The following is a 26,572-nucleotide window of genomic DNA, read 5'->3' as shown; positions in this document are numbered from 1 at the left end:
GTTGGGATCTGGCAACAGGAGTGTATCTGGAAAGTTTTTATAATTCTCCTTAACATTGCGAAGAAGGGCACTTTTCTACAATTTCCCCAATTTCTGAAAAATAACATTTGGACCTTGATGTAAAAATTAAAAACATTTTATTGCGTTGATCGTTGAGTTCGAAGATTTTGGTTAATTACTTTTACAAACTAAATATAAACAAGTACTTCTAATCTGTCAAAAAAAATCATATTGTTAAAAACACAGCTTTGGTGCTTGGATCCGCAACGAACCAACAGTTACCTCCTCCTCGCCAGCAGGGGACCCTGTTGCACAGATTTTGCAGAAGTGTCTTCCGGGTCAGACCGTGTATTACCCCGCCTCGCTCCTTCAACAGTCCTTCCGGCTTGACCGCCATCACAGACAGCAGGTAGGATTGTAATGTCGAGAGCTATCTGCAGAAACCCATCTTTAATCTCTGCCATCCGTTGGTTTCTCCTCAGCAAACTGAATGTATCGTAGCCTGTAGAGTTCCCCAAACGTATACCTCCAATATTGTAGCACATAAGCTAACCTAATAAATGAAAACACGTAGCCGCATTGGTGGCTAGCCAGTACCTGGATCTGTACGTGTGTAACACACTGTTTCAGCTAATTATCAGCTGGAATTGTTTCCGATCCTCACTTAGTCACAGACAGCACTTTATTCTGTAATGTTGAATCCATGAACCGGAGCTTTAGAAGGTGTAGCATCACCTGTTTTACATGTAGCATGAAGCTAAGTCAGAAGCTAGACGCTGTCGGCAGCCATAGATTTACGGACAAACTTAACGTGACTTAGATCGCTACGTGTCTTTTCTTGAATATTTCCTCCACGTGCACCTTCACTGTCCTCCGTTGTCGGGATCAAACCATCTCAGTGTAGCGGTGAAGCAGTCAGCGGTGAACACCATCACGCCTGATAGTAGTTCAGTGTAATGAGCACTGCCAACCTGGATGTGTCCTGATTCACTCACAAGACACATTTACTTGTTGGTCTTAAAACGGGCTTTGTCACAGACAGGGTTCAAAGATAGGCAAAACTGAGCACAATGTGCACATGCATTGATTAGAGTTTATTGTTCAATTATAGGGAGAACAATTCCACAATTTCGTTGTGCTAGTGTACGAAGTACGACCATGCAATGACAAAGTTTGAATTGTGAAGGTTTGTCTAACAAGTCAAAGTCTCACAGTGGTGGTGTCCTCAATTCTGTGCTTCCACAGACAACTTTTCTCTCAAGGGGATGTTTGGATATCAATAGTTTGAACATGCCAATAATTAATTAGGGTGGTGGGACATCTCCACTTTGCATCTGGTCAAGCTGCTAAATTAAAGCATCTGTTGTTTACACTTGTACTAATTTGTGTGTATGTGTGCTCTTTAACAGACATGGCAATTCGCTACCCTATGGCCGTTGGCCTGAATAAAGGCCATCAAGTTACCAAGAATGTAACTGCTCCCAAGCACAGCCGCCGGCGTGGGGTGAGTACCTGTTGTTTAGTGACCACAGTGAAAGGAAGTGTAGAGCAACCCTGGAATATTTCTATGAAGTAATAAGTCAGTTAGTAGTGTTTGTGGATGTATAGACTAATCCCACAAACATTGTTTGCTGTTGTTTACATCAGTCAGATGATCCTCTCAGTACATTTAAACCACACACTTCATAGAAGCGATAATGTGTTAGTATCTACTTTGTGTGTATTAGGAAGTTGGTTGGACACACAACATTTTGTTTATTGTTGTCTCGTGAGATTTATAAAAGCAGCAATAGTAGAATATGAAGAACTCCTCTCGGTCTCATAAAGATGTAGAACATGGTACAGACTTTGCACAGCTTCAACATAAGCCTCATTTCTTATAAGCCAGAATGATCTTCATAATGTCAGTAAATGTGTAACGTGAGAACTTTCACACATTTCTTGTGTTTGCAGTAATTTCATAGTAGAGTTTCGTATAAAATCTGTTGTTTTGAAAGTATGGACAATGTCTTCTCGAATGACCAGAATTTCTAATATGAAAGAATAAACGTAGAAGTCTCAGATTCAATGACCACGTATGAAAGCTTTGGGGTAACCCTTGTCTTTCCTGTGCAGCGTCTGACCAAACACAGCAAGTTTGTTCGGGATATGATCCGCGAGGTGTGTGGTTTTGCACCCTACGAGAGGAGAGCCATGGAGCTGCTGAAGGTGTCCAAGGACAAGAGAGCTCTCAAGTTTATCAAGAAGAGGGTGAGTGTATTTGTTTTCTGTCAGAACAAATCTCAACTGACATGATGGCAATCCCCACTAATTTCTCATTTGTGTTAACCATTGGAGTGGAAAATAGACTCATGTACACATTTGACTAGTTGTCCTTTATACTGAGCTACACTTTTTAAAAACAAAATGCAGATTGTGCGTTTGTTTCTGCCTTGGTATCTACACATTTGTTGTTGTTGGGTTTTTTTTTTAATATCATTTTTAATGCTTTCACAACGACCCCACAACTGCACAGAGAGTTAGCTTAGTCTATACAGGGCTGAAGTGAGTTGGTCTAATGCTGCTGTGTTTCCTCCTCAGATTGGCACTCACATTCGCGCCAAGAGAAAGAGAGAGGAGTTGAGCAACGTGCTGGCTGCCATGAGAAAGGCTGCTGCCAAGAAGGACTAATCTGTCACTCAAATAAAAATTTGATAAACTTTAAAGTCAGACTGATGGTTTTTATTTATTTATGCTAAATTGTTAGTGAGGAGCAGTAGGTGTTTTTTAATTGTTAAGTTAATTAGTCTGCTGATTATAGATCAGACTAATAACAGCATGCACATGGTTATTGATATTCCTATCACGTTAAAATCATTTTCTATCCCTGTGACATCCTCCTTGAGTATTACTACCCAGAAGGCATCCTATGTGAAATCTCTTCATCTGAACATGACTGGAGTTTGGACATGCTATTCCTAAACCTCAAACAAGCCCCTTACTGCCTGACATGGGGATAATCTCAAAACTGTTTTGATTGATTCACAAAGCATTTTAATGCTAAGCCTAGTCCAGTGAGAGAAGTAAGAAGCAATGCAGACTGAGACACTAAGCCTGTTCACCATCAACTATACCAGGTCCTGTCAATCATCAAACCATTACTGTGGAACAGAACAAGTTTGGAGTTTTAAACCACCCTTGAGAGTTTCTGAGTTTGGTTCATGTAAGATCACTAACAATGGGTGAGCTTGCATGGCTCCAATACACAGAAACTGAAAAGATATAGTCTGCTGATGAACTTACAATCTCAGCAGTCTCATCATAATATGAAGACTTAAAACAGTATACAGAGCACAATTTTTCCATCATGAATAACACAACAGAATTCAAGCTATGCTTTCCTTTCCATAAATGTCTTATGGTTGTTTCATACGAAATGCATTCCATAATTGTTTATTTTACATCTACTAACCTGTAAATCAATGTGTGTGGAGGACAGTCTATTCAGAGACCCACACCTGCAGCATCAGGGAGGAGTCTTCTGCTTGTGTGATGTATTTCAGCTGTCCAGTCCATATATGTGCTTACACTGCAGGAGTGTGGGTGTTTATCAGACCTGAGCATGGACACACTTGGGTACTTAAGTACAGATTACATACGTGCTTTATTACACATTCCTGCTCAGATAATTTGTTGATGCACATCAGTGGATTTACAGTTACAGTCAAGTGATTCTAAAAAACCTTTAGGAGCTGAGAAGAGGAACAGGCTAAGTAATTAAGACCTTAGATCACTTCTCACATTTTCTTAGAGACTTTATAGGCAAAATGAAAAATCATAATCTGTCATCAATCTTCTCAAAACCCCACTGTGACAAAGTGAAAACAGACAGATTTTTTTCCTCATTGGCACAAACTAATTATTACTAATTATTACTAATTATTGACTGCTCTCTTGTCTAGTCACAACAACTTCTCTGCAATTTTTAAAAGTGTAACATCTTTTCAGATCATGAATTGACGTCATCTGCCTCCACAAATAAAAACAGACTGGTATTATTTCTCATAGACCGTCCATGGTCGCAGCTTTTCGTCCTTTTCTCTCCTCTGCTCTTTTATTCAATGATGTGCTGATGAATTTGCCTAAAGGCCTTTTTCGCTACAGTCAACTGTAGACAGTTCTGTTTTCTTTCCAGCAGACTCCTCAACGTCCTCTGACAACACGTTTTCTGTCACTGTGGTAACCGCTGCAGATCACTGAGCTCTGATGAGGTTGCTGCAATGTCAAGCTACAGTTGAAGATACTTGACTCGTTTCTCTGTCTGTCTGTCCACACAGGAATAATTCCAGTTTCATGTGAGAGTCCTATTCAATTCAATTCAATTTTATTTATATAGCGCCAATTCATAATTTACATTATCTCAAGGCACTTTACATTTAAAGGTCAAGACCTTAACCTACAGTAGTAATCCTGCACAAAAGTGATAATACTACCACCTATGGTCAATTTAGAGTCTCTGCAGGTACCTGGAGAAAACCCACCCAGGGTTGCAAGGCATTCAGACCTGCAAACTTCATGCTGTGGGTCCAGCGCTAACCATCGCTCCATCATGTCTGTCTTACTGTTGACTAGAGTCCAACTCTAGATAATATGTCACTCAGAACTCAGACTGCTGTTGCTGACAGTGTCCAGTCAAGCCCTCTCACTATCAGTAAAAACAGTGACTCAGTCAGAGTCACAATGAATATGTTCAGAGAGAAGAAGAACAAGGTCTCCTGTAGCAGATGGTCTGGTCCCCACAGAGACCTGGTCTCAGCATCACAGAGTCACTCTGAGACAAACCCAATCCACAGAACAACACTGGCAGGTTCTCCAAGATACTTAGAACAAGCTCCCTGCTGAGAAACTACTACATGTGTTTCGAGGAGAACTGGTGCTGCTGGATGGGGTTCTCACACCACACACTGATTTGAATTCTGCTTATGGCACTTTGCATGAAGTTAACTGAGAAATCAAAAATATTCACTTCAGCCTCATAGAAACTGGCAATAAAAAGAATCCCGATCAGAAGGTTTATTTCCAAGTAGGTTTACACATACAAGGAATTTGCTGTAGTATGTTTGTGCAAAAGCATAAATATAAAAATAGGGAACAGTATAATAAATATCATAAACACTAGAAACAATATGAACGTTAGATATGTACAATTTACAAAATATTCCTGATAAGTAGGTTGCCACAGGTCCACTTATTTAACTAAATGGTGAATCATCGTCATAAAAAATAGTAATAAAATATAAAACCATGAGGATGTAGTATCAGAAGAGTCAAACAGTCAGTAACAGCGGTGGACCTCCAGTCTGGACCAGAAGGATCCAGAATACCTACATGTCAAAGATGAGTTGTTTGTCAATGCTCAAAACAGTGGCAGAGCTTTCTTTTACATATTTTTATTGAACTTTTGCAACTTAAACACATCATCACAAACCAACATCACATCGACAAGATAGGCCTACCTTAATACACAAATAAGCATACATACATGGACATTTTATGACAAACTACAATTCAGGGAACCAAAAGTTAATGTTTGGATGCAATGGTTTGCTCAAAGGAAGGGAGGAATCACTTCCAGACTTTTAGGAATTTTTGTACTTTCTTGGAGTATCTACATTTTTCAAGCCTGACACATTTTCAATGTGATGGTGGTATAGTATATTTCCAGTCAATCAATATTGACAGAAAGGCTAAGGCATACTGTGTATCTGTTACTGCAAACACTCCAGAACCTACTCTAAATAATGCAGTTCCTGGGTCTGGTCTTATTTTCTTTCCAAAGATATTTGAGATTGTCTCAAAAACGGAATGGTACATTGTGGCTTCATTCTGGTGACAGCAAGAGCTTCTCTTATCCTGGGAACATCTTCTGCTTCTGCTGAAATGTAGTCGATATATTACCTTAAACTGCAATAAACCGTGTCTAATGAATATATGTAATATGAATTCTTGAAACTGCAGAATACCATAAGAAATTTCTATCCGGAAGTCTTTTGCCGAGTGTGAAATGAAGTGTCCTATATACCTCAGTTGTAACGTATGGTTGTAGATTGTAAATCCACTTATTTCACCAGGCATGGACATGACAAAACAATTGAGCCACATCCGCTGGTGTCTGAGAGCATCTGTCACAAATATCAGAGAGGTGGGAATCTTTGGAGCTTTACTATGATTCTATCAAGTACAGTACTTTAAATTCTTTACACAAGAGGATGATGAATTCACTGCAACAAATGCATCATTCCTGTCACCAATCCTGTGACGAAGCGAAACACAGTTCAGTCTCCCAACACATCTTGGCGTTATGCAGAGCAGGGGGAGTCACTGCAAATGACAGATTGTATAAAGATTGAAGAGAAATGTGTGGCCACCAGAATCTGAAGAACTGTAAGATTACATCGCAGCAGATAGTCAGAATGAGGTGGAAAAGAGAGTTATATTGGCAATAAAATGGTAAATGTAATGGTCTGTATTTATGTAGAGTTTTTCCTGTCTTGATGACAACACAAAGCTCTTTACAGTACAGTTTATGCCATTCACCCATTCACACAAACGTCCAAACGTCTGATCTCTATGAGAAGGGGCAATTCTGGGGTTCAGTATCTTGCCCAAGGACTCTTCGGTATACGAAATGGTGAAAATGGAATCGAACCGTTAACCTTCTGGTTAGACGATGACCCGCTTTAACCCCCACAGACACCCCTAATCTAATAATAAATAAGATATAAAATTTATGTTAATTAAATGCACAAAAAATTTACATAGTTTGCATCTTCCCTACTTTTTTTTTGGTAGAGAAATGTACTTGAGTAAAGTGCAGTGGCACAGGATAATTCCACAAGAATGTATTCTGTATTTGTACACTAGTAAAGGAGATATAAAAAGAGCTGTATGCATTTATAGATTTTTAGCTATTAAGTATATAGACAGTTATTGTATACAAAATGAATATGAGTATAAAACAATAGCTACAATATGATATGAATATAAAAATAAGAGGCATACGTATGGTAAATGGTATATGTTATGCAGATAGAAATTCAAGTTATTTGACAACAATATTGTGCAAAATGAGCTTTTTATAAAAGTAGTAATTGTTCTAGCAAACATAAAACATCAACATAAAAGTCACCCAGGCAGAATAAGCCTTAATTTTGAAAATCAACAAACCGTCAGTCACCTTTGACTGGTTGATAATGTTGAGAAGTCCTGGAGTTAGAAGAGTGCTGTCTCGGTCTAAATGGGAGACTGCTAAAGACCAGTGCTTTTAAGGAAGAGAAATGATGAGAATGAGCTTCAGATGAATCCACTTGTCATCTGTATTAAAAATCCAGAGCACAATTTAAAGCAGGTTTGCCCAGTATGACTTGATATTCAAGATAAATCCTGAGACCTACCCCTCTGCTGCAGAGATGATTCGGTTTTTACCTCCCCATAGAAAATGAGACATTATTGAATCCAGTTGGCAAAAGAAGTGTTGCTGGAGAGTGTCAGCTGTCACTTAACTGATCAGCTGTGTGAAATGTTCTTTGTGAAGGGAGCAGCTGGAAAAAGATATATTAGTTTTTAAATCTAATGTTAGATCATTTGACGGTAACTGAAATGAAGTGATCTCTGGGCCATGAGATAAACAGAAAAGTGGGATAGTATTTTAAATGTGGCTGCATGGTGTCATACTACTGTCATAGAATTGCACATGATCGTGCTAAATGAATCTCTGCCTGAGACTCCTCATTAATGCAAATTTAAGGTCAACCTAACAGTCTCTAATAGGTGTTGTCAGTTTGGGCTGCTGTGTCCTTGCATGGACCAGCGCTGTGGAGTGTCACAGTTGCAGGTGAAAAAAAGTGTTTCATTTCATCAGTCTTTCATCATGTCTGCCTGGGCCTGGGCTAAATCCATACAGCATGTACGTGAAAGACACAAACAAGGTTAGAAAATGTATAGAAATTCATTCTTGAAGAGGGCAGAACACAGACGTAAAAAATCTGCCATTGGCCCTCAGACTGAGGATAGGACGAGCAAATACGTTCAACTGGAATGCACTGAAGGTGTTTTCAGTATTTTCTACTGATATTTAGAGCTTTTAAAAAATTTCTTGAACCACCACAAATTAAATGATAGTGTGATAAAGTAATAAAGCAGGGATGCAGTCCCATATTTTAATAAGGATACAAGTTACTTCATCTAGTCAGGATGCAATTTGATATGGTATCAGAAGTTGTCAGGTGTCTCCTACTGTTGTAAAACCATCTACCTCAAGGTTGGATGTGTTGTTCACTCCGAGATGCTTCTCCAGCCAGTCTGGTCATTCTCCTCTGACCACTTTCATTAGATTATTTTGTCTTTCGCTCCATTCTGAGCAGCAGCAGTCGCAGCCATCTCAGTGGTCTGTCTGCCCTGTCCACTGACCATGGTTCTGGCAATTATCCTTACCACCCAACTTTCAGTCTGAGTAAAAACTCTGGAGGCTCTTGTGTGTGGAATTTCAGGAGATCAGCAGTTTCTGAAACACTTAAAACCAACAATCATGTCATTCACAGTCGTAATGTTTTATATAAATGATATAACTTGAGCTCATGGTCTGTACCTGCATGATTTTATGTATTTCACTGCTGCTGCATGATTGATTGAATAAATTATTGCATAAAGTAGATGTCCAGGTGTTCTTGATAATAACAATAACAGCAGCCACAACAACAATAATATCTTATAAGTGCTGTTGGGTGAAGAAAAGTAACTATAGAATCTAACTGTACTTTTTAAATAAGAAGAGGTGGTACGCGCACGGACCGCGCCACCGTGGCCCGGAACACCCTTCACATTAGTGTGGCGTTGCCCCTGGTGACGCGTCTCTATCTATTTTAGTCCCACCCATGCCTCCCATTGTCAACCTGTGATTGGCTGTTGGGAGTGCCGCCTTGCTCCTGACTGGCCAAGGCGGCTGTCAGCCAGTTATCTGGGTATATTTAGCTGATTGCATTATCGGATCAGATTGAACCCGTAGTCCAACGTTATAGAGTTGAGTGCACATAGTTTACGCTGTTTTCAGGCAAACAGCAGTTTCAGCGTAGTTAGCTAACTGGTGAAGCTAACACCAGCAGCAGCTCTGTTGTTTTAGCACATCCTGGGTTTTCTGAAAGGAGCCAACACAGACGATTCCCGAAATGTCTTCAGACGAAGACAGGGCCAAGGAAATTTTGAAGGGCTTCAAACTGTATCCTTTCTGCTGTTTGTTTGGCGACACCCTGCGAAGGTCAGACTCGCAGCTAAGTGTGCGTCCTCTTTAGTGCTAGATAACGTCATCTAACATTAGCAAGGTTGTTGTGCAGTGACGCTAGCTGCTGCTGTGGCTAACCTGCTCGCCTCCACGCGTATTTGATAACGTCGGCTTCATGGCTCATATCTGTTCGTGTGTGATGTGGCTAAATGATAACGTTCCTGCTGTGACGGAGCTAGCTGGATGACACGAGAGTGGCGGCCTGGTAGCTGGAGTAAGTGGCATCTGTCTGTGGCTAACTCGCCCGGCTAACTGCTCCGCGCGGACGATGGCTAAATATTCAATGAAGTGACGGGGGGCACGGGACTGTGGTGGTGGGTAGATAGTTGTTTCTTCATTAGCTTCATCTTACCTGAGTTCAATGGAGTTTATGTTGGAAGTTGTCAAACCCAGCTGCCTCCTCCTCTCGCGTGGAAGTGATGCCAGACTTCGTTACTGCTTAAGGAGCACAACAAGTGTATTTGAAATAAGTGGTCGGGTTTTGATTGTTAATGCTTCTCCCACAGTGATCATAACATCTGCTGTGGTTTCTGTCAGAGCCTTTCCCACGTCGGTCCTAATTCAGTATTTATGTTGTTCAGTGGACACTAGTTTTGGCATTTACCTGTAGATGGATAGATGTTTGATACTGAGAGAAAGTGAGGTGACACAGAGTGTGGCTGCTCATATAACAAAGGTCCCAGGCTGGAGTGAAAGTTGTGTTTGTATAGTATGCATCCCAGAGCACTAGGTCACCAGAACACCATAGACCTTGTGGTTACAGTGATCTCACTGTGTGATCTTACTGTGTGATCCTCTCTTCTTGTACTGCTCTTTGTTCAGGTTGTAGCACGTATTTCTTCTCATAACACTCAAGGTTAAGTCACATGTTTCTCTGTTTCATCAGTGCAAAATGAGACACAGAGAAAACTGATTTTACTTTGTGTTAAAGTGTATGTCACCTCTTTACTTGATCCAGGAACATTCACCTTTTCAGACATTGATCTGGGTTAGACAAAGGGTTATCATTGTCCCATTATAAGCTACCAGTCTGAGATCAACTTGCTGATGCTTATTGGTATACAGGGGGAACTGGAAGGTTGTGTGTCCACTTAACCATTGTGGTAAATATACCTCATGCAGTCTAACAGTGACATTGCAGAATGACGTGATGTGAGTTGTGGTGGAGTCAGGCAAATTCAATTGAGCAAAGTTCCACAACTGTGCTGCCACCTCCAGTACATTCTAATAGGTGTGTAACATTTTGTAGAACAGTGATGGAGCTGCCCATAGAGTAATAGTATTTAGTAAATCAATTAAAATCAACAAAAACAAAATAGAATATAGGCTTAAGCCACTATCATTCTGTAGGGTCATCCCTTCTTACTTCAGCATCAGTAAAAATCTAATCGGGAAGTGACTGTGCCCCACCTCTTTGCAAACTCACAGAAATAGGCAAAATTCAAAGCTAAATTGCAAAATTGGCTGCTAAGCTTCCTAAAAGTACAACCAAATTCTGAACAAATCTGGTCAGTAGCCTGGAGCTCCAGGGTTCCAGACCCTGGAGAGCAGTTGTGACTCACGTTTGCCCAAATTATACTTTCTGCCTGGTTGCATACAGACCACATGTGCCAACAAACACATGTGAACACATCTGTGTATTGATACAGCTAAATGTAGTCAGTGCCTGTGTCCGCCTTGGATTGCATCAGGCTTTTAAAGCTGATTCACCTGATCTGAACATTTAAGCAGGAGGATACAGACGTGATCTATTGATAGTTCTAAACATTTTTTCTTACACCTGCCATTTTTAGTTCACCTCAACCTTGTGGTAACTCAGAATTCCTCAGAACGATACTCGCATATAAAATATAACCTGAGGCATATTTTTGTCATATTCTTTTCTTGTTGTGCATTAGAAGTTTCCATCACAGTTTCACTTCCCCGTTTACATTGCACATTGTTAATTTGCCATTAATCAGTAAACCATGTATAAAAGCAAACTGGAGCTTTATATCTAGGATGAAAGGGTCTGGGTTGAGCCAACGTTGCAAGTCAATGCTTTCCATATTACTGGCTGAACTTTATGTGACCACGTAGGACTGAATTATCCCCAGTAATACCCTCTAGAACAAGCAGTAGAGCACTGCAGCTTGGTAGTCACACTACAACAGGAAAACATGAGCGTACAACTTGTGTAGGTGAAACTAAAACTTTTAATTTGATTTATCAGTGTGAAATTTGTCCCCCTTACTTATCCAAGTCAATACAAAAGATGATGGTAGAAATAAAGGGGTGTTGTGTGTGTTTCTTGCTAAAGACAAGCCTCTGGCTGTAGTGAGGTAATGCCTAAATCCATGATCTAGTGGGGCAGGGATTTACTACCTTCTGTCCACACAGCCTTATTAAAGCCAACACAGAAGCTAGCTTTTCTAGACGGTGAAGGTAACAACATTAACCTCTGAAATACTTATGAAGAACTTTTGAAGACATTTTTAAAGTGTACATCTGGACCTTTCAACAACCTGAAGCAAAGATAACAGATCATGTAGTGTGCACTCTGTGAAGTTGTCTCACTTCGTTGGTGAGTGTCTTAAGAGTAGCACATGGAGAAAAAAATGGTGGACCAGTATTTTTTGCTTCATGCTTAGTCTCACATGACCATTTGTCATTATTTTTTTTTTTTTTTTATAAAATGACTAAGGAGAGGGAAGTGGAAGAAATTAATATGCTATAATCAAGCTATAAGCCTTCTCAGTTGCTTGCTCCAAGAAGCAGGTTCACTAGTGACCTTTATAACTTAACTGTGTAAAACATTAATCCTCTCAAACCTGCAGCGTGGACTGCTCAGTGTTAAGTTCTGCAGATAATACTGTAAAAGCTCCTGTTGAAACTGGGCTCTGAACTTTACTGGGTCCTCTGGTTTTTCATATACACACTAATGCATTTCATTATACATTTTCCCAAAACATTTACCAGCCTTGATTGTTTTCTTCATTCAATAGATAACATAATTTACTAAACATAAATGGGTTTGTTTTCATCTTCCTTTTTTTTTTTAACCAAGGAGGTTTGTTATTTGTTAGCAGGATTACACAAAAACTACTGAACTAATTTTCCACCAAACTTGATGCAGCCTCTGAAGAACCCATTTTGGTGCAGATAAGGTTTTTTCATTTTCTTTTCAATATGTTTAATGACAACTAAATAATTTAGTTTATCAGACCACATACTTTTGTAGTGCCGTTCTAGTTTCTGATGCAAAAGGGTGAAAAGTTTGGAAACCATAGGCACTGTCTCTGAATAGTGGATGAGTGTATGGATGCTCACTGTGATAATGGACCAAGTCTTGCTGAGTCGTTAAAGTAGCAATAGACTGAATTGAGATCTTGATCAGTTGTGTAGATGTGTTGTGGCTGCTGTTGGGTTGTGTGAAGGTCAGGGTGAGGAAGCTGCCTTTACTTTAAGCTATTAAAGCATCTTTAAAATGAATGCAGACTAAACACTGACAGCAGCTTTTCACTGGGGGCTCATTAACCTATGTGTGTTCTGACAGATTTGGCACCCTGGTGGTTTACACACACACACACACACACACACACACACACACACACACACACACACACTATGACCTGCAGGTGGCCCTGGGGAAACAATTGTATGATGTTGTTGGAGCTTAAATCAACTGCTGTAAATTATATTCCTTTTGTTTGTGAGTGTGTGATCTGGGAGTTTACACCATTAGTGTGGGTGTTTTCCTTGTTAAAGCTGAACAGGTTGCCCACTGTCATGACATACTGGTGAATGAGCATCAATGAGAAGGACTTTGTAGTCAGGCCTGGATTATTCTGGACGATGTGGAGGATGATGAGGTTGATGTGGGAGATTGGATTTACCTATACCTGAGAGGATTAGAGAAACCCTTGAACTCAGCACACTGTACTAAAAAAGCGGAGGAAGACGTAGGGTTTGGCGGAGGTCTGTGACCTTTACAACTTTATGAAGGCCTGTACAACACCAATAAACATGGACTGAAGCTTCTTGTAGGTCATTTTAGTATTAGAGAGTATTATACAACTTGATTATTTTCATATTGGTCATTGTATTATTATTCAGTTTTATTCCATACATTTGACATTCAAATTGAGATAATTGAACAGAGATTTCACATATTTAAAAAATCAACTGAAAAATGGAACTGAAAAAAATCCGTGAGAAGGAGATTCATTTAGAAAGCAAACAACTTAACATAAAGACAAATGCAGGAAAATGAAAAACTCCTCTTTACCCACTGAATAATCTGCCTTTCATGCTTATGGTAAGGATATTGGTCCATCTCAGTAATATATGCAGCTGATGTGCAGAAGAAAAGGGTGTAGTTTGCTGTGTCTGTTAGTAATCTGAATGCAGCTCACATGTGAAACAGTATGTTTGCTAACGTGGACAGTGAGAGACATGGTGCTGTAGAAGCTGAGTGAGACTTCTGAGGTGAGATGAAGGGTTTCACAGATGGTGCGGAGTTGTTCGTGTGTGTGTGTGACACTAAGTAGTATCTGATTGTGACAGGGGATGAGTGGAGAATCTTCTAAAACAGAAGGATGATGATAACACCCTTCAATGGATTTTTGTGATGGCTGGCCTGCACACAGTTCCTCCTCAGGTATCGTTCTGTGTTTAAAAGAAACCACCAACATACCATCTGACTTAGAATCCCACCCAGGTTGAAGTGAAGTGATATGTATGTGTCTAAGTAATGGTAGAATACTCACATATTCTACCGTTACTGGCAATAACTCCCCCATTTCAATTGTCATTGCTGCTCTCTTCATCTCTATCAGACATTGTTTTATGAATAAAAACTTTAAACATTGACACCTTCCATTATGCTTAAATCTGTTTGTTCTAATCAATGTTTAAAATTTTGTAATTGTATTGATGTGTTCAGTTAAATGTAGCATCTACTGCACTTCTGTCCGTCCTGGGAGATGGATCCCTCACATGTGGCTCTCTCTGAGGTTTCTATGTTCTTCCCCTGTTAGTAGGGCTTACTCTTTTTGAGGGTTAAGGGCAGAGGATGTCGCCCGTTATTAAGCCCTATGAGACAAATTGTGATTTGTGAATATGGGCTATACAAATAAAATCTGAATTTGAAATGTTGAAAGGCACGTTTCAATCGTCAGAGCAGTTGTACACACCCTGACATTTTATCTCTAATTAGGCCCAAGAAAATGTTTGAATGTCAAAATGGCCCTGAACCTCAAAACAGCATATAAATAGACTGAACGATAGAAATAGATCATTTTATATGAATATAGCTCACTTACAGTAGCCTCTCCTATTTAGCATCACAGTACAATACAGACCTTAAGGGTAAATCAGCGGCGAATGTGAGTTGGCCTTGTCTCTTTCCCTCCTTACGCTAAATTGTGTGTGTGTGTGTGTATGTGTTAGCAGTTGGTAAATAATGCATGAGCTTTAATGCACAGTGGAGTCACTGACTGGGCGCACACAGGCTGTGATTGACGGTTGTATTGTGTTGGCAGCATTAGTGGAGGTCAAGAACAGCTGACCAGCTGACAGCCTGATGGGACAGCTAACAGCCAGCTACACAAAGCCTTCTTTAGCTTCCTCATTTCCACACTGTTAGCTTAGGGGTACATATAGGCTCACAGTATTTTATTTGACCAATATCTTTCTAAAGCATCATATTATTTAGATGGGAATTTGGATCAATGTTGGGTTCTAGCCATTCAACTCAAATACTAGTTGTTGTTAATCCTTGTTTTCTTTTGGTTGTGGAATAAACCAGAATTTTTAAAGGAGATAAACACATTTTCACTTTGTCATTATCTTATTGAGTCTAGACTGATGGTGATGCACCATTTAAAATCAAATTAAATTATACAGTTCTCTAAAGTGCAAAAGATGTTTGCAGGTCTGGACACTTTGTGAAACCTGATACTTTGTACTGGTAGCTGGAATTTGCCCCCTTCTACACATTAGCCTCCATGCTGTGGTAAAGATCGTATAGCATATGAAGAGTAAGTGACATTCCCACTCTAACAGTAGCTTACACTTTGGTGGAGAATAACCATCTTCAGTTTAAATTAGTTGAAGTGTTCCATTACAGTTTTCACTTTCTCTCTGACATCTCACATGTGCTTCAACAAAGTATAATAAGTTTCTGAATCTGATTTTTTTCCTGCATTTGTACCTATTTAAAAAAAAAAGTTCAAAATCAATGTGTACAACACAATAAGGACAAGTGGAGAGTCAAATTAAAATAGCAGCAAAACCAGTTTCCCAGTTTGTTAAAACACAGGATCCATTTTTCAGAAGCAGTTCATGCTACTTGAACATTTTGTTGGTGTTGTTGTTTGCAGTTTTAGAGGTGTTCCTCTCTGCTAGTATTTATCAGCAGCACAGGCAAGGTAGAAACACAAAAATAATGCAACACCATTTTGGAGGAAAGCAACAGGGACAGAAAACCAGATGCTAAAGCTGAGGGACACCAGTGAACATAACCAGGTAGAAAAACAGATGGTCTGACAAAGCGTAACATGGGGAGCTGGGAGAAATGGGAACACGTGTGCAGGCAGGAATGGTGGAAAGGTGGGTGTGGGGAGTCAGGAGCCCGGGACAGGAGGGGAAGTTTGGGGGACATCTGGTGGCTGGATGTAAAAAAATGGAAGGAGATTGGACCAAAATTAACAGAACTTGGGCGTGAGTAATGACAATTTCATTATGCAGTATATTAATATATACTTATTTCCCTTAAATTCACATTTGAACAGCAGTATCCATACACCTAATCCTATTTGATATGAAGGAACTGTAGCCACACAAACTCATGTAATGTTTTACCCCACCGAGATTGGGATGTGGGTTTGGGGATTTGAGCGCTGTTGAATGCAAGTCTGTAAAAAATGTAATTGTTATTTAAAACTTGTGGTTAGTCATGAAAGTCATTTAAGTCTTTATAGTCATCAGGCCGTGTGGTGTGCACAAGCTTCATGCATCCTATGTTACCATGTTAGAGGCTGACCTTTGGGGAAGTAACTAAATGTGCAATTTTGTTGGAGATTTCTTTATCCACCTATAAACTAATTTACCACATTTGCTAAAATTGGCCAGTAAATATCAGCTGATAAGTGATGATGAACGTTTAATGCCTCATAATGCAGAAATGAAAATGTTTGATTCACACCTGCTTTGGACATTTTAGATGACAAAATGCAATATATCAAATGTGAAAGAATCACTTGTATAGTGACTAGTGATGCAGTTGCTATAAATGAGGGGAATATTGGTATGTTATCGCTTCCTGCGTATCAGACCTAATCACCATCCTCTTCCTTATAACCTGAACAAAGGTTCTATACCTGTGTACCTCCTCCCTCTGAACAACTCTGAGCTGATCCATATTCCACCACCGCCTGGTTGTCTTAGTGTAAAAGGTTTTACAGGTTGTTCTGACGTGTGTTAAAGCTGGATCAACCTGCCATTCCCTCTGGTGTTTATGGATATTTCTGTTCACTTTGTACATTCTTTTGTTCGGCTGTTGTCACTTAACCTTTTCCTGACAGAAACTGGATGAATCTCCGAGATGCAGAAACAGGCAAAGTGCTGTGGCAGGGAACTGAAGACCTCTCTGTACCAGGAGTAGAACATGAAGGTACATTCACAGGCTCAGCAACAAGACACGACACAGCATGTATGATCGCATATCAGGTTAAAGGATTTTTAAACTTTTATTTTCACTATTCTGGCCCATTTTTACCTCCACCAAGGAGGTTATGTTTTCAACCATGACTTAGTTCCCCCTGTGTGGAGGGATCTGGCATGGGTCAGGGAAGAACCCATAAAATGTTTGGTGCAGTTTTGGTGAATGAGACTGATTTTTGTTAATTTCCCCTCACATTGCGAGATTGAGTATTTTCTCAGCAAATAACGTTTTAATCCTGATGGTATAAAAACTGACATATTTGGTGTGGATCTCTGAGTTTGTAGAGCTTGGTTAAGATCATCCAACTCCCTCCTTCTACCCTTTATTTCCTATTGTAAGACGTGTAGGATTGTTTGACCTTGGCACAGGTATGAGCTTTAGTACCGTTGTTGTTTGACAATTTCTTTCATCTTTTTTTTACAGTGATAGCATTTATTCCTGACAGTGTAGAAAACCTTTGCTTATCAGTAACATTGCAGAGAGCTGTGGTTGTGACAAACAGCTTTACAATGAAGCCAATGTGCCAACTTGGTTCTGCCTGAATCCAGTGTACTGCAGTTTGTAAGAAATTAAATCAAACCAGAATGTTGTCACACAGTCCCCTTTAATCCACCATTGTTACTGTCATGCACATGGATTCAAACGTTTATTTGTCACATACAAAAACATGTGTCTTAAAATGAAAATTATATTAAAATGTCAAAATCAAATGTGCAGTGTAATAAGAATGATTCAAAGGATGATATACTTGAAAAATATATAAAATAATATATTTATACTAGCGTCAGAAAATGTGCCAGTGTTAAAGTAGGGCTAGCATTGATGGTGTTGATACCATACACTTTCTGAGTTTAATGGAAGCCTCTGAGGCTCTTACAAACAAAACTGTGGTTACTATTGGTGACATTTTACAACCTAACAAGTTGAAAGCCTTGAATCCATCTCTCTGCCGGAGAGTCTATGTTATACGCTTTCGCTGCCCTGTTGTCAGCACAGTTAATTAAAATATCCCATTGTCTCTCCAGCTCGTGTCCCAAAGAAGATCCTGAAGTGTAAAGCAGTGTCCAGAGAACTGAACTTTTCCTCTTCTGAGAAATTGGAGAAATTCCGGTTGGAGCAGAAAGTCTTCTTCAAAGGGCAGTGTCTAGAAGGTAATTATCAAAACACCGGACTGCAGAGACAAGAACCTGGAGGAATTTAAACGCATCCTTAAGAGCACACAAAGCAAGTGCATTTATTTTGCCCAAATCCCAACTATCTTTTTGCAGTTTTAATGGTGGAGGAAAATGTCACATTGATTCTCTGCAGAGGAAATTGATCTGTTTAAACATCTGTCGGTCATATAATTAGCCATGTTCAGTTATCAGTAATGCTGCACATCCAGCACAGCATGTGTGTAGCACATTCTGTTTGTAGCACATGCTGTGCACCTGCCTATGTTGGAACATACTGCTGTCTTGAAAATGCACCTTCACAAGAGGTGTCCATATAAGCGCCACCTCCCTTTTGGTAATTGCAACTTTTCTGTACCTCAATATTTTCTGAAAGTTCACAAGCTGTGACATGTTAACATGTCCAGAAATGACAGAGGCCATGGAAGTACATTTTCCTTTGGATAATAAGTTAATATCTTGTAATTTTAACCGTACAGAGTTGTTCTTTGTAATTTATGTCTGAGGAAAATGTTGATCTCCAGCGACTTCATCCTTGCCCTCTGTCATTTTGCATTTCCAGCATTACTCTAGCTGTATTGAGTGCCTCTGTGGCTACTAGACCACAAGTAGTTAATATTAGTGCCCATGTTGGTGTTGCCTAGCAGTGTTGTCCTCACAATTTGAACACCATGCATACAGTGTACATGACTTCCCATTTTTTCATCTAAGGCAGCAATACTGCACCACTGACCAGGTTTCTGTTGGTCAGTGATCACACGTTCATTTTGTACTGTCAAGATAGCAATGCTCCAACATTGGGCCTGCTCAGCACACCCATGGATGCTAGGTTGGGCATATTCTGGACAAGAAAATGACTACTGCACTGCACTGAAACTTGCCAGGATGCTTGCGTTGTGCTTGGCACAGTGTGTAAGTTAGTGCCTATAGTGTCAGCCCAGCTGCTGAGCCACCACCCCCACACCATTTTCCTCTACACTTCTCATGGTTCGTATAAATACTCTGTTTTAGTCTTTGTTCATCATCTGGGATGAATGAACTTCAGACAGTTTGACTCTTGGTCAGAGATCAGTTAAGGCAGCACAGAGCATCTCTCCTGTCACACAGCGCTGTCACCTGGCCACCAGAGCATGGAATATCAAGGCAGCCAACAGAAATGTTAAAGTCTTACTGTCCGGTGTTCTGCTGTCCTGCATTTCCATCACCTATCTCTTCTTCAGTCACTGCTAGTGACATTTAAAGATAAGTCTCAGTTTTTAGTTTACAGACTCACTGTTGCTCCTGCAGTGTTCTGTACACTGTGAAGCAGCTAAAAACTACAAGTACAGTGAGTCAACTCTGGCTTATCTTATCTAACATATCCACTCATCTACTTTAAAGGGACAGCCCTCATAAAGCATGTCTGTTCATCTGAAATAATTAAGAAAACCTGGTTAGAGATGAATGGCTATTGAGCTGGTCAATACTGTTAAATTGACATTAAGCAGTACTAGGGGAGCTGTGTTTCTATGGAGCAATTTTGTCTGGAACATGGCTTCTTGTGTTTTTAAGACACTTTGTGTTTGGTTCCCTTAAATGTCACAAGATACATCCCTCAGTTGTTTCCTAAAACCCTCAGATCTTCTACCCTCTGCTCCACCTTGCTGGTAATATTTCAGATTTTGCAGAGCGGAGCTGCCCTGCTCAGTTAGCTGTTGTCAGTGTTGTCACTCCTGTGTTATGTGTATTTGAAGTGCTGTCCCAGGGGCTCGCAGTACAGAGTTGAGGCTACAGAGAACCCCAGGGGACAACATACAACCCACACCTACACAACATGTTTATGTCACTGGTTTCTACAGGAGGAAAATATTTGGTACAACACATGACAAATCATACGAATCTAAATCGTTTGGAATATGAGGTGTGTGCAGGGTAGTAGTACAAACTGACATGCAGGCAGAAGGTAAATACAGACTGGTAGCAGAACCACAAGAAAAACACAAGCAGGAATATGAGCAGATGAAAGGTGTGGTGCAAACTTGCAGTTTCAGTACAATACACAGACAATTAATAATATTAATGAAATGCTAAAACCAACAAAACTGAGATGTTTATAAGAAATAGAAAAACTGTTCTTAGAAATAAGCCAAATAAATAATGATTAACTGTAAATGAAGAATTGAATTGAGTTAATTATATTCACATTTGAATAAATGTTTAGGTGCATTTCACAATGGAGGGGATATAAAGGGAAACAGGATTGTGTCAGAAGAGTAATAAGGCTGCTCTGTTGTTTCTATATTTATGTGTGCACTGCTGCAATTTAAAATGTGCATCAGTTTAAATGTTGCTGCTGCAAGGAATTATGGGAAGGGATTATATTTCCTTATGTAAAAGATGGTTCAGTATATCCTATGCTATAGGAGAGAAGACAGGAAGCACTGAAGCTTCTTTCCTCAGCATTTAGAGAATTTGATCAGTGCTTATCATGGCTGACACTTCTTCCAGGTCATTTCACTTAGTTAGGAACCTGCAGTCGTAGAGACAGGCCAAGGAGAGGTGACAGGATGGTGACAGGTCCGTGCTGTGGTTGTTGATGTGTGTGAACAATATAGTGAGAGGTGTTGTCCAAGTGTGAAAAGAAAAAGAAAAAGGCCAAACATATTTCAAGTAGCTCCAGATCTAACTAGGCCTCATAATCAGGCTCTTCTGACAGTACAAACCAGACACAAACACACACACACACACACACACACACACACACACACACACACACACACACACACACACACACACACACACACACAGACACACACACACACACACCATCAACCCCTTATTGAACCATAGAGAAAAGCACAACAAAGCCAGGAATCCTAATGATACTAACAATGATGTTGTATATTGTAAAGATGGCACTAAAATCTCTGATCTGCTTTTGTCTTTGTCCAGAATGGTTCTTTGAGTTTGGCTTTGTTATCCCCAACTCCACCAACACATGGCAGTCTCTGATAGAAGCAGCTCCAGAGTCCCAGATGATGCCGGCCAATGTTTTAACGTGAGTCTCCTCTCAGATGTGGTAATGTTTCCATACTGCCGACACATGCAGTATATCTGAGTCTCGTCTCTACAGTTTAATACCATACAGCTGTGATGTCATTTTAATCAAACCATGAGCTACTGCACATCAGATGAATTAAAGGTCTACAGAAACAAATGAGCATTTACTTGGTAAGCCGTTTTGGGACATGACCTGCGAGTAAAATCTGGGTTGTCTCTGGAGTTTACCCACAGTCTGCCTTTCACACATGCACAACACAGCGACTGGTTCTCTGCACAGACGCGTTCACACCTGCATCAAATCCCCTGCGTTATTCAGGTGAGAGGTGGAGCAGCCGGGTGCAGCAGGCACAGGCAGGAAGTGACATATTAACTCCGCTGCAGAGATCACGTGATATGCACACATTGACATCGGTGTTGGCTCTTATCACCACTAACTCTCTTGACATCTTCGTCTGTGTCTTCTACGTGTATGACACTGCTTTTGCATTGGTAAATAGATATTTTGTTTTCTTTTAGTTTTTCTCTTTTTTGTGTCCCCTGTTTTTACACATTGACTTCTCCTGGATTTTTACGGACATTATACTAGGAGGCCAGGCGGAGAAAGTCTGCAGACACTGCGAAGCATCTCACTGGGACATTTGCGTTCACACATGCACGACCTCTGGAGGAAATATTGAAGAACTACGGAGTTCAGTGCAAGACTGAAAGCAGCTGTAGTTAGAGGTGACCTGTAGCGTGTGAATGTACAATTGTTTGTGTCCATATACATTTTAAAAATCTAGATGTTTACTCTTAACTTAATGCTCCAATTGATTTATGTGGATATGATATTGTTAATATCTAAATACCAATTCCACAAATGTCTGTTTGTCTGTGGAAGGCATATCTTGTGAATTGTTCATTTGATTCAATTCAGTTTTATTTGTATTGCGCCAAATCATATTGTACATTATCTCAAGGCACTCAAGTTCAAGACCTTAAAATCTTATTAATATAGAGAAACCCAACAGTTCCCACAATGAGCAGCACTTTGGCGACTGTGGAGGAAAAACTCCCTCATCAACAAGGAGAAACATCTAGAACCAGACTCAATGTGGACGGTCATCTTCACCGGTTGGGGTGAGCAGAGGGAAATGGGGAGGAGAGGAGAGATGGGTGGAAAAGAGGGGAGAGAAGAGAGAGAGGTAATGGGCAGGGGGGATTGTTAGTGTATTGGTAGTTCTCCAGGGAAGTGCAGTGCAGTGCTGAGTTAGGTGTGATTTTGACACGTGATTTGTTCAATATTAATAAAATGTAAATAAAGGCAACCAGTGCTCTACAGCAATTAGTGCAGTGTGCCTTCAGTCTGTTGACTGAGTTGAACGTGTCTTCTTCTTGAATTAACTACAGCAGCGGTCCGCAGCTGGGTCAAACAGCGGGTCACAATGGCCTCCAGGTCATGTTGGCAATTTGATTTGTATTTCTCCATATCAGACTGACAGACATTTATGGATGTCGCAGGTGCTGATTTCCATCAAAGCAGCAACATTCATAAAATCACTTCCTCCTAGCTAAAGTAACTAAAGTAAAAGCACAAAGTTCATTTTAATGGTGGAATGCTTTATATCAAGCTAAATAGCACAGCTTTTATTTTGAAAAGTTGTGAACTTAGGTCTGAAGATTGTGTTGGCTGCTTAACAGACCTCTAAAATAGCTGACATGAAAAAAACTTTCAAACTTGTACATAAACCACACACGTGAACAATGACAAATCAAATGCTGTTTCATTTGATAAACCAGGTAAGCAGTAAACCAGGTTAGGGTCGGAACACATACCTGGTGTTCAGTTTTCTAACTTCACTCAGCACCACAGACTGTTGATTTAAAGCTCTGCACACAATGTCCAGCACACAAACAATAAAAAAAGTGTTTTGTAGAATTGTCTGAGGAGGATTCACAAGAAGTAATTCTGAAGTAGCTCCAGAGCATGACCACAGGTCAAGAGAGCAGACCATTTCAAACAACATCGTATTCACCAAGTTAATCTGGGAACACAGTGATTTCACCTCAATGATCTCAACTCGGACCAAGAGACAGATGAAGGAACTATACAAATGCTGAAATAATTTCCAGTTTTTCAGTTCACGTCACAGTTTACAGAACCACTAACCATGTTCCCTTGGGCTGATTTTTTTTGGGAGCTTTCATTACATTGATCTTAACAAACAGTCATTGCTCGTGGCCGGACCACAGTGGTTTGGATCAGTTTCCTGTTGGGGCGGAACCAGTGACAATTACAGGTGTGTCTTAGATGTGACGACAGTGACAAGATGTTCTAAAGAGGTTAGCATAGATACTGGGATGGCATCAGTTATATCACAACTGGCAATTATGCCTTAAAAAGAAGAGCAACGAATGATTCTGAAGATGTTTCTCCATTGAAAATACTTTTACGCTCACCTGGCTTCAGCCGCCATGATAGACAGAGAATGATAATAAGATGGTTCTTCCAATAGCCAATTTTGAAAGTGCCTGCCCCTTTCCTAACTGTTTCAAATGAAGCCCTAAGAGATAGTTTGGATAACAAACCATCGGGAGTGTCAGGTTTTTCTTGCTTCAGCTTTAAGCTACTGTTCTTACTGTGTGCATTTATTTTTACCGTGAAAAGAGAGATTATAAGTAAGATTTCACAAAATGAAAGTGAACTCACTCCCAGAAATAAATAAATGACCTACAGGTTGGTTTGTTTCGAACATGTCTGGTCATGTGACTTCTCTTTCCCTAATGATGTTTGAATTTCCCTACGGAGATTAATAAAGTATTTCTGATCTGATCTAATGTTATCGGATCTCTTCAGCAATTTATTGTTTGCCGTGAGTATACACTGTTATAGCTGAAGAACTGAAGTTGATGTGTCTCTGTGTTCCAGTGGTAATGTGATCATCGAGACCAAGTTCTACGATGACGACCTCCATGTCAGCACCTCCAGGGTACGACTTTTCTACGTCTGACCTCTGACCCACCTACCTTCCAAAATGCTGACGTCCTGCCAAGGTCTATTCATTTCCAAGGTTACCCACCATTTGCAGCAGTAAACCGTTCCTTGCTGACTTTGGATCAGCACATTTGGGTGAAACCCAGCTGTGGTCCCACGGTCAGTGCAGTGAGCTTTGTGTTTGGTTATTTTCATGTTTTGCGTTTTCCTGAAAACTTCCTTTAGACCTTGGGCGGAGAGGGAAGAGGAGGAGAGAGGACTCAGTTGTTCCCCTTGCTCCAAGATCATCTCTCTCTTCACCCCCCCCTCCTCAGACTGTTCCATTGTAAATACATCACCACTGATTTCAAATCAGCCAGGGAGCTATTCTGAAATGACACAGTTATGTGTGTGTGTGTGTGTGTGTGCCTGTGTGCGTGTGTTTTTTTTTCTATTCTGCCCTCCCTCTCCAAGGTTGCATTTACTCAGGAACAGAACATTAGACTCGTAACCTTCTGTGATCTGATCTTCTTTCTGTCTGAACATGGAAACACTGCTCGCCGTTGTGTCGTCCATTTAAACAGGAGCTGCACACTCGAGGGACGATGAAGCTCAGTGTCTCACCTGATCCCAACAAGTCGTCATCATAGAACACTAGACATCATTTCCTCTAGCTGTGTCCCAGTCCAGAGGCTTCCTCCTGTGACTTCTTCATTTCCTGACACAGGATATAATCATGGGTAAATAAGGCTGCCCGTCTTAAAGGCCCAGTGGAATAAGACTTAATTTGTTAACAATTATAGGAGAAAACTGAGATATTGTCTGAAGTTCTTAATATCTTAAAATCCTTTGCACTGGTCAGTTTTTGTCAACTTATCAAGTCTGAAAGTTACTCCGCTACCAAAGAAATGGAGGTTATGTGGACGTATTTGGACATATTTGCTTTGTCAGCCATCACCTCGACTTGATGAGGACTGTCTGAATGCACTGTTAAGGATGGTCTCTGTGAGGCCAGGTACTGAAACTGCTAATGTAGCTTTATTCTGAAGGGCGCACATTTGAGGCAGCCTCTGAAGTCGGACACAGCTTCAACAACCCAACCTGTCCGTTGTTCTGTCCATACCAAACAGTGCAGAACAGTGGTTTTTAGTGTATAGTAATGGAGGACGCGCCTGTTCTTATTCCTGTCCACCACAAGGAGCCACTGGCTTAACTGGACTGCTTCTAGTCTGTACTGTTGCATTGTTTGAACTGAGAACCTGCACACTGTCACGATGACACAAAGCATTCATCCACACAAGGGGGTTTTTAGTGAGAACATATATGTGCTGGTAGTTTACTTTCAGAGGTACACTTACTTAAATTGTTCAACTTTCAACTAAAATCATCATCAGGTGTCCACAGAGACTTGCATCATTTATTCTCAGTACTTCACCTGTTTTATGGTTTAATCTGAACTTGACCCAGAGGTTAACAGCTGCTTATGGTGTTTAACACAGCTCTGCTCCGTACATCATTGTAAGGTTTTGAACTTTGACTTCCTGTCCACCTTACTGCATTCATGTCATTGTTTGTTTTTACTTTAGCTGCTAACTGAGATTTGTAAAATAGACTTGTTTTAATATGACAGGGGTAGTGAATTAAAGTCATCCAATGTTGTAATAACATGTGTGTCGTCTTTATTGCTTTCAAATAAGGTTACATTTGAAAGCATGCGTTGCCGCCTTCTTAACACAAAATGCATTGTCCTATAATATTTGATTAGTAAAGCAGCTAGTATGACATTAGTTAAGGGAAACTGCCCCCTTCAGGAACTGAAATGCAGTTACAGTGTGTGTGGAAAACATGGAAGTCTGCATCCCATAGTCACTGTGCTCAGGCTTACCCATATATGTTTAACCATTTACTTTAGAAGATAGCACTACTTTTCTGTCCATTATTAGCAACCTTTACTTTTTTGACCATGATTGTCGGGATGGTGATGGGAATATTAAACCACTGCATATACTGTGTGTGACAGCTATAGTTACTGTTAATTTTACACATTCAGATTTGAACAACAAAACAGAAATGGACACAGTGGTGTAGATAGTTCTACTCAACACTGTATAACATTAAAATTAAAACTAAATCCTGCATGTGTTAATGTATAAGTAATAATATCATCCAATAATAAATAAAAACTTATGTAAAATATGATTTCCCAAATTAACAATTTAAATAATTTGTTTTTTTTTTCTTAGCACATTAATTTATGCCAAATATTTCGAATAGCTTATTTATGCTGATCACCTTCTGTAGAAACAAGTGACAAAGTTATCTGAAATGTGTTTAGAACTGGACGTCAGTACAGTCTTTGACCTTGTCTTGGACTTCAGCCATGT

At 40.1% G+C, this 26,572-nt stretch overlaps 2 protein-coding genes across 2 annotated transcripts; both read left to right on the top strand.

The window, feature by feature from the left end:
* The first annotated feature begins 272 nt into the window (after window positions 1-272).
* On the top strand, window positions 273-2,705 carry rpl36 (ribosomal protein L36). The gene is made up of 4 exons (XM_020080541.2): window positions 273-409; window positions 1,410-1,504; window positions 2,116-2,250; window positions 2,581-2,705. The coding sequence occupies exons 2-4, from the start codon at window positions 1,412-1,414 to the stop codon at window positions 2,668-2,670; spliced, it is 318 nt and encodes a 105-aa protein (XP_019936100.1). The 5' UTR covers window positions 273-409; window positions 1,410-1,411; the 3' UTR covers window positions 2,671-2,705.
* Window positions 2,706-8,963: 6,258 nt separating this feature from the next.
* On the top strand, window positions 8,964-25,853 carry pde6d (phosphodiesterase 6D, cGMP-specific, rod, delta). Its single transcript, XM_020080408.2, has 5 exons — window positions 8,964-9,253; window positions 16,882-16,970; window positions 18,047-18,172; window positions 21,125-21,230; window positions 24,144-25,853. Exons 1-5 carry the CDS (start codon window positions 9,204-9,206, stop codon window positions 24,223-24,225), a joined length of 453 nt encoding a protein of 150 aa, XP_019935967.1. The 5' UTR covers window positions 8,964-9,203; the 3' UTR covers window positions 24,226-25,853.
* The last annotated feature ends 719 nt before the right edge of the window (window positions 25,854-26,572 follow it).

This window comes from Paralichthys olivaceus, chromosome 3 (genome assembly GCF_024713975.1).
Source record: "Paralichthys olivaceus isolate ysfri-2021 chromosome 3, ASM2471397v2, whole genome shotgun sequence".
NCBI classification, from domain to species: domain Eukaryota; kingdom Metazoa; phylum Chordata; class Actinopteri; order Pleuronectiformes; family Paralichthyidae; genus Paralichthys; species Paralichthys olivaceus.
This window is presented reverse-complemented; position numbering and strand designations above follow the sequence as displayed.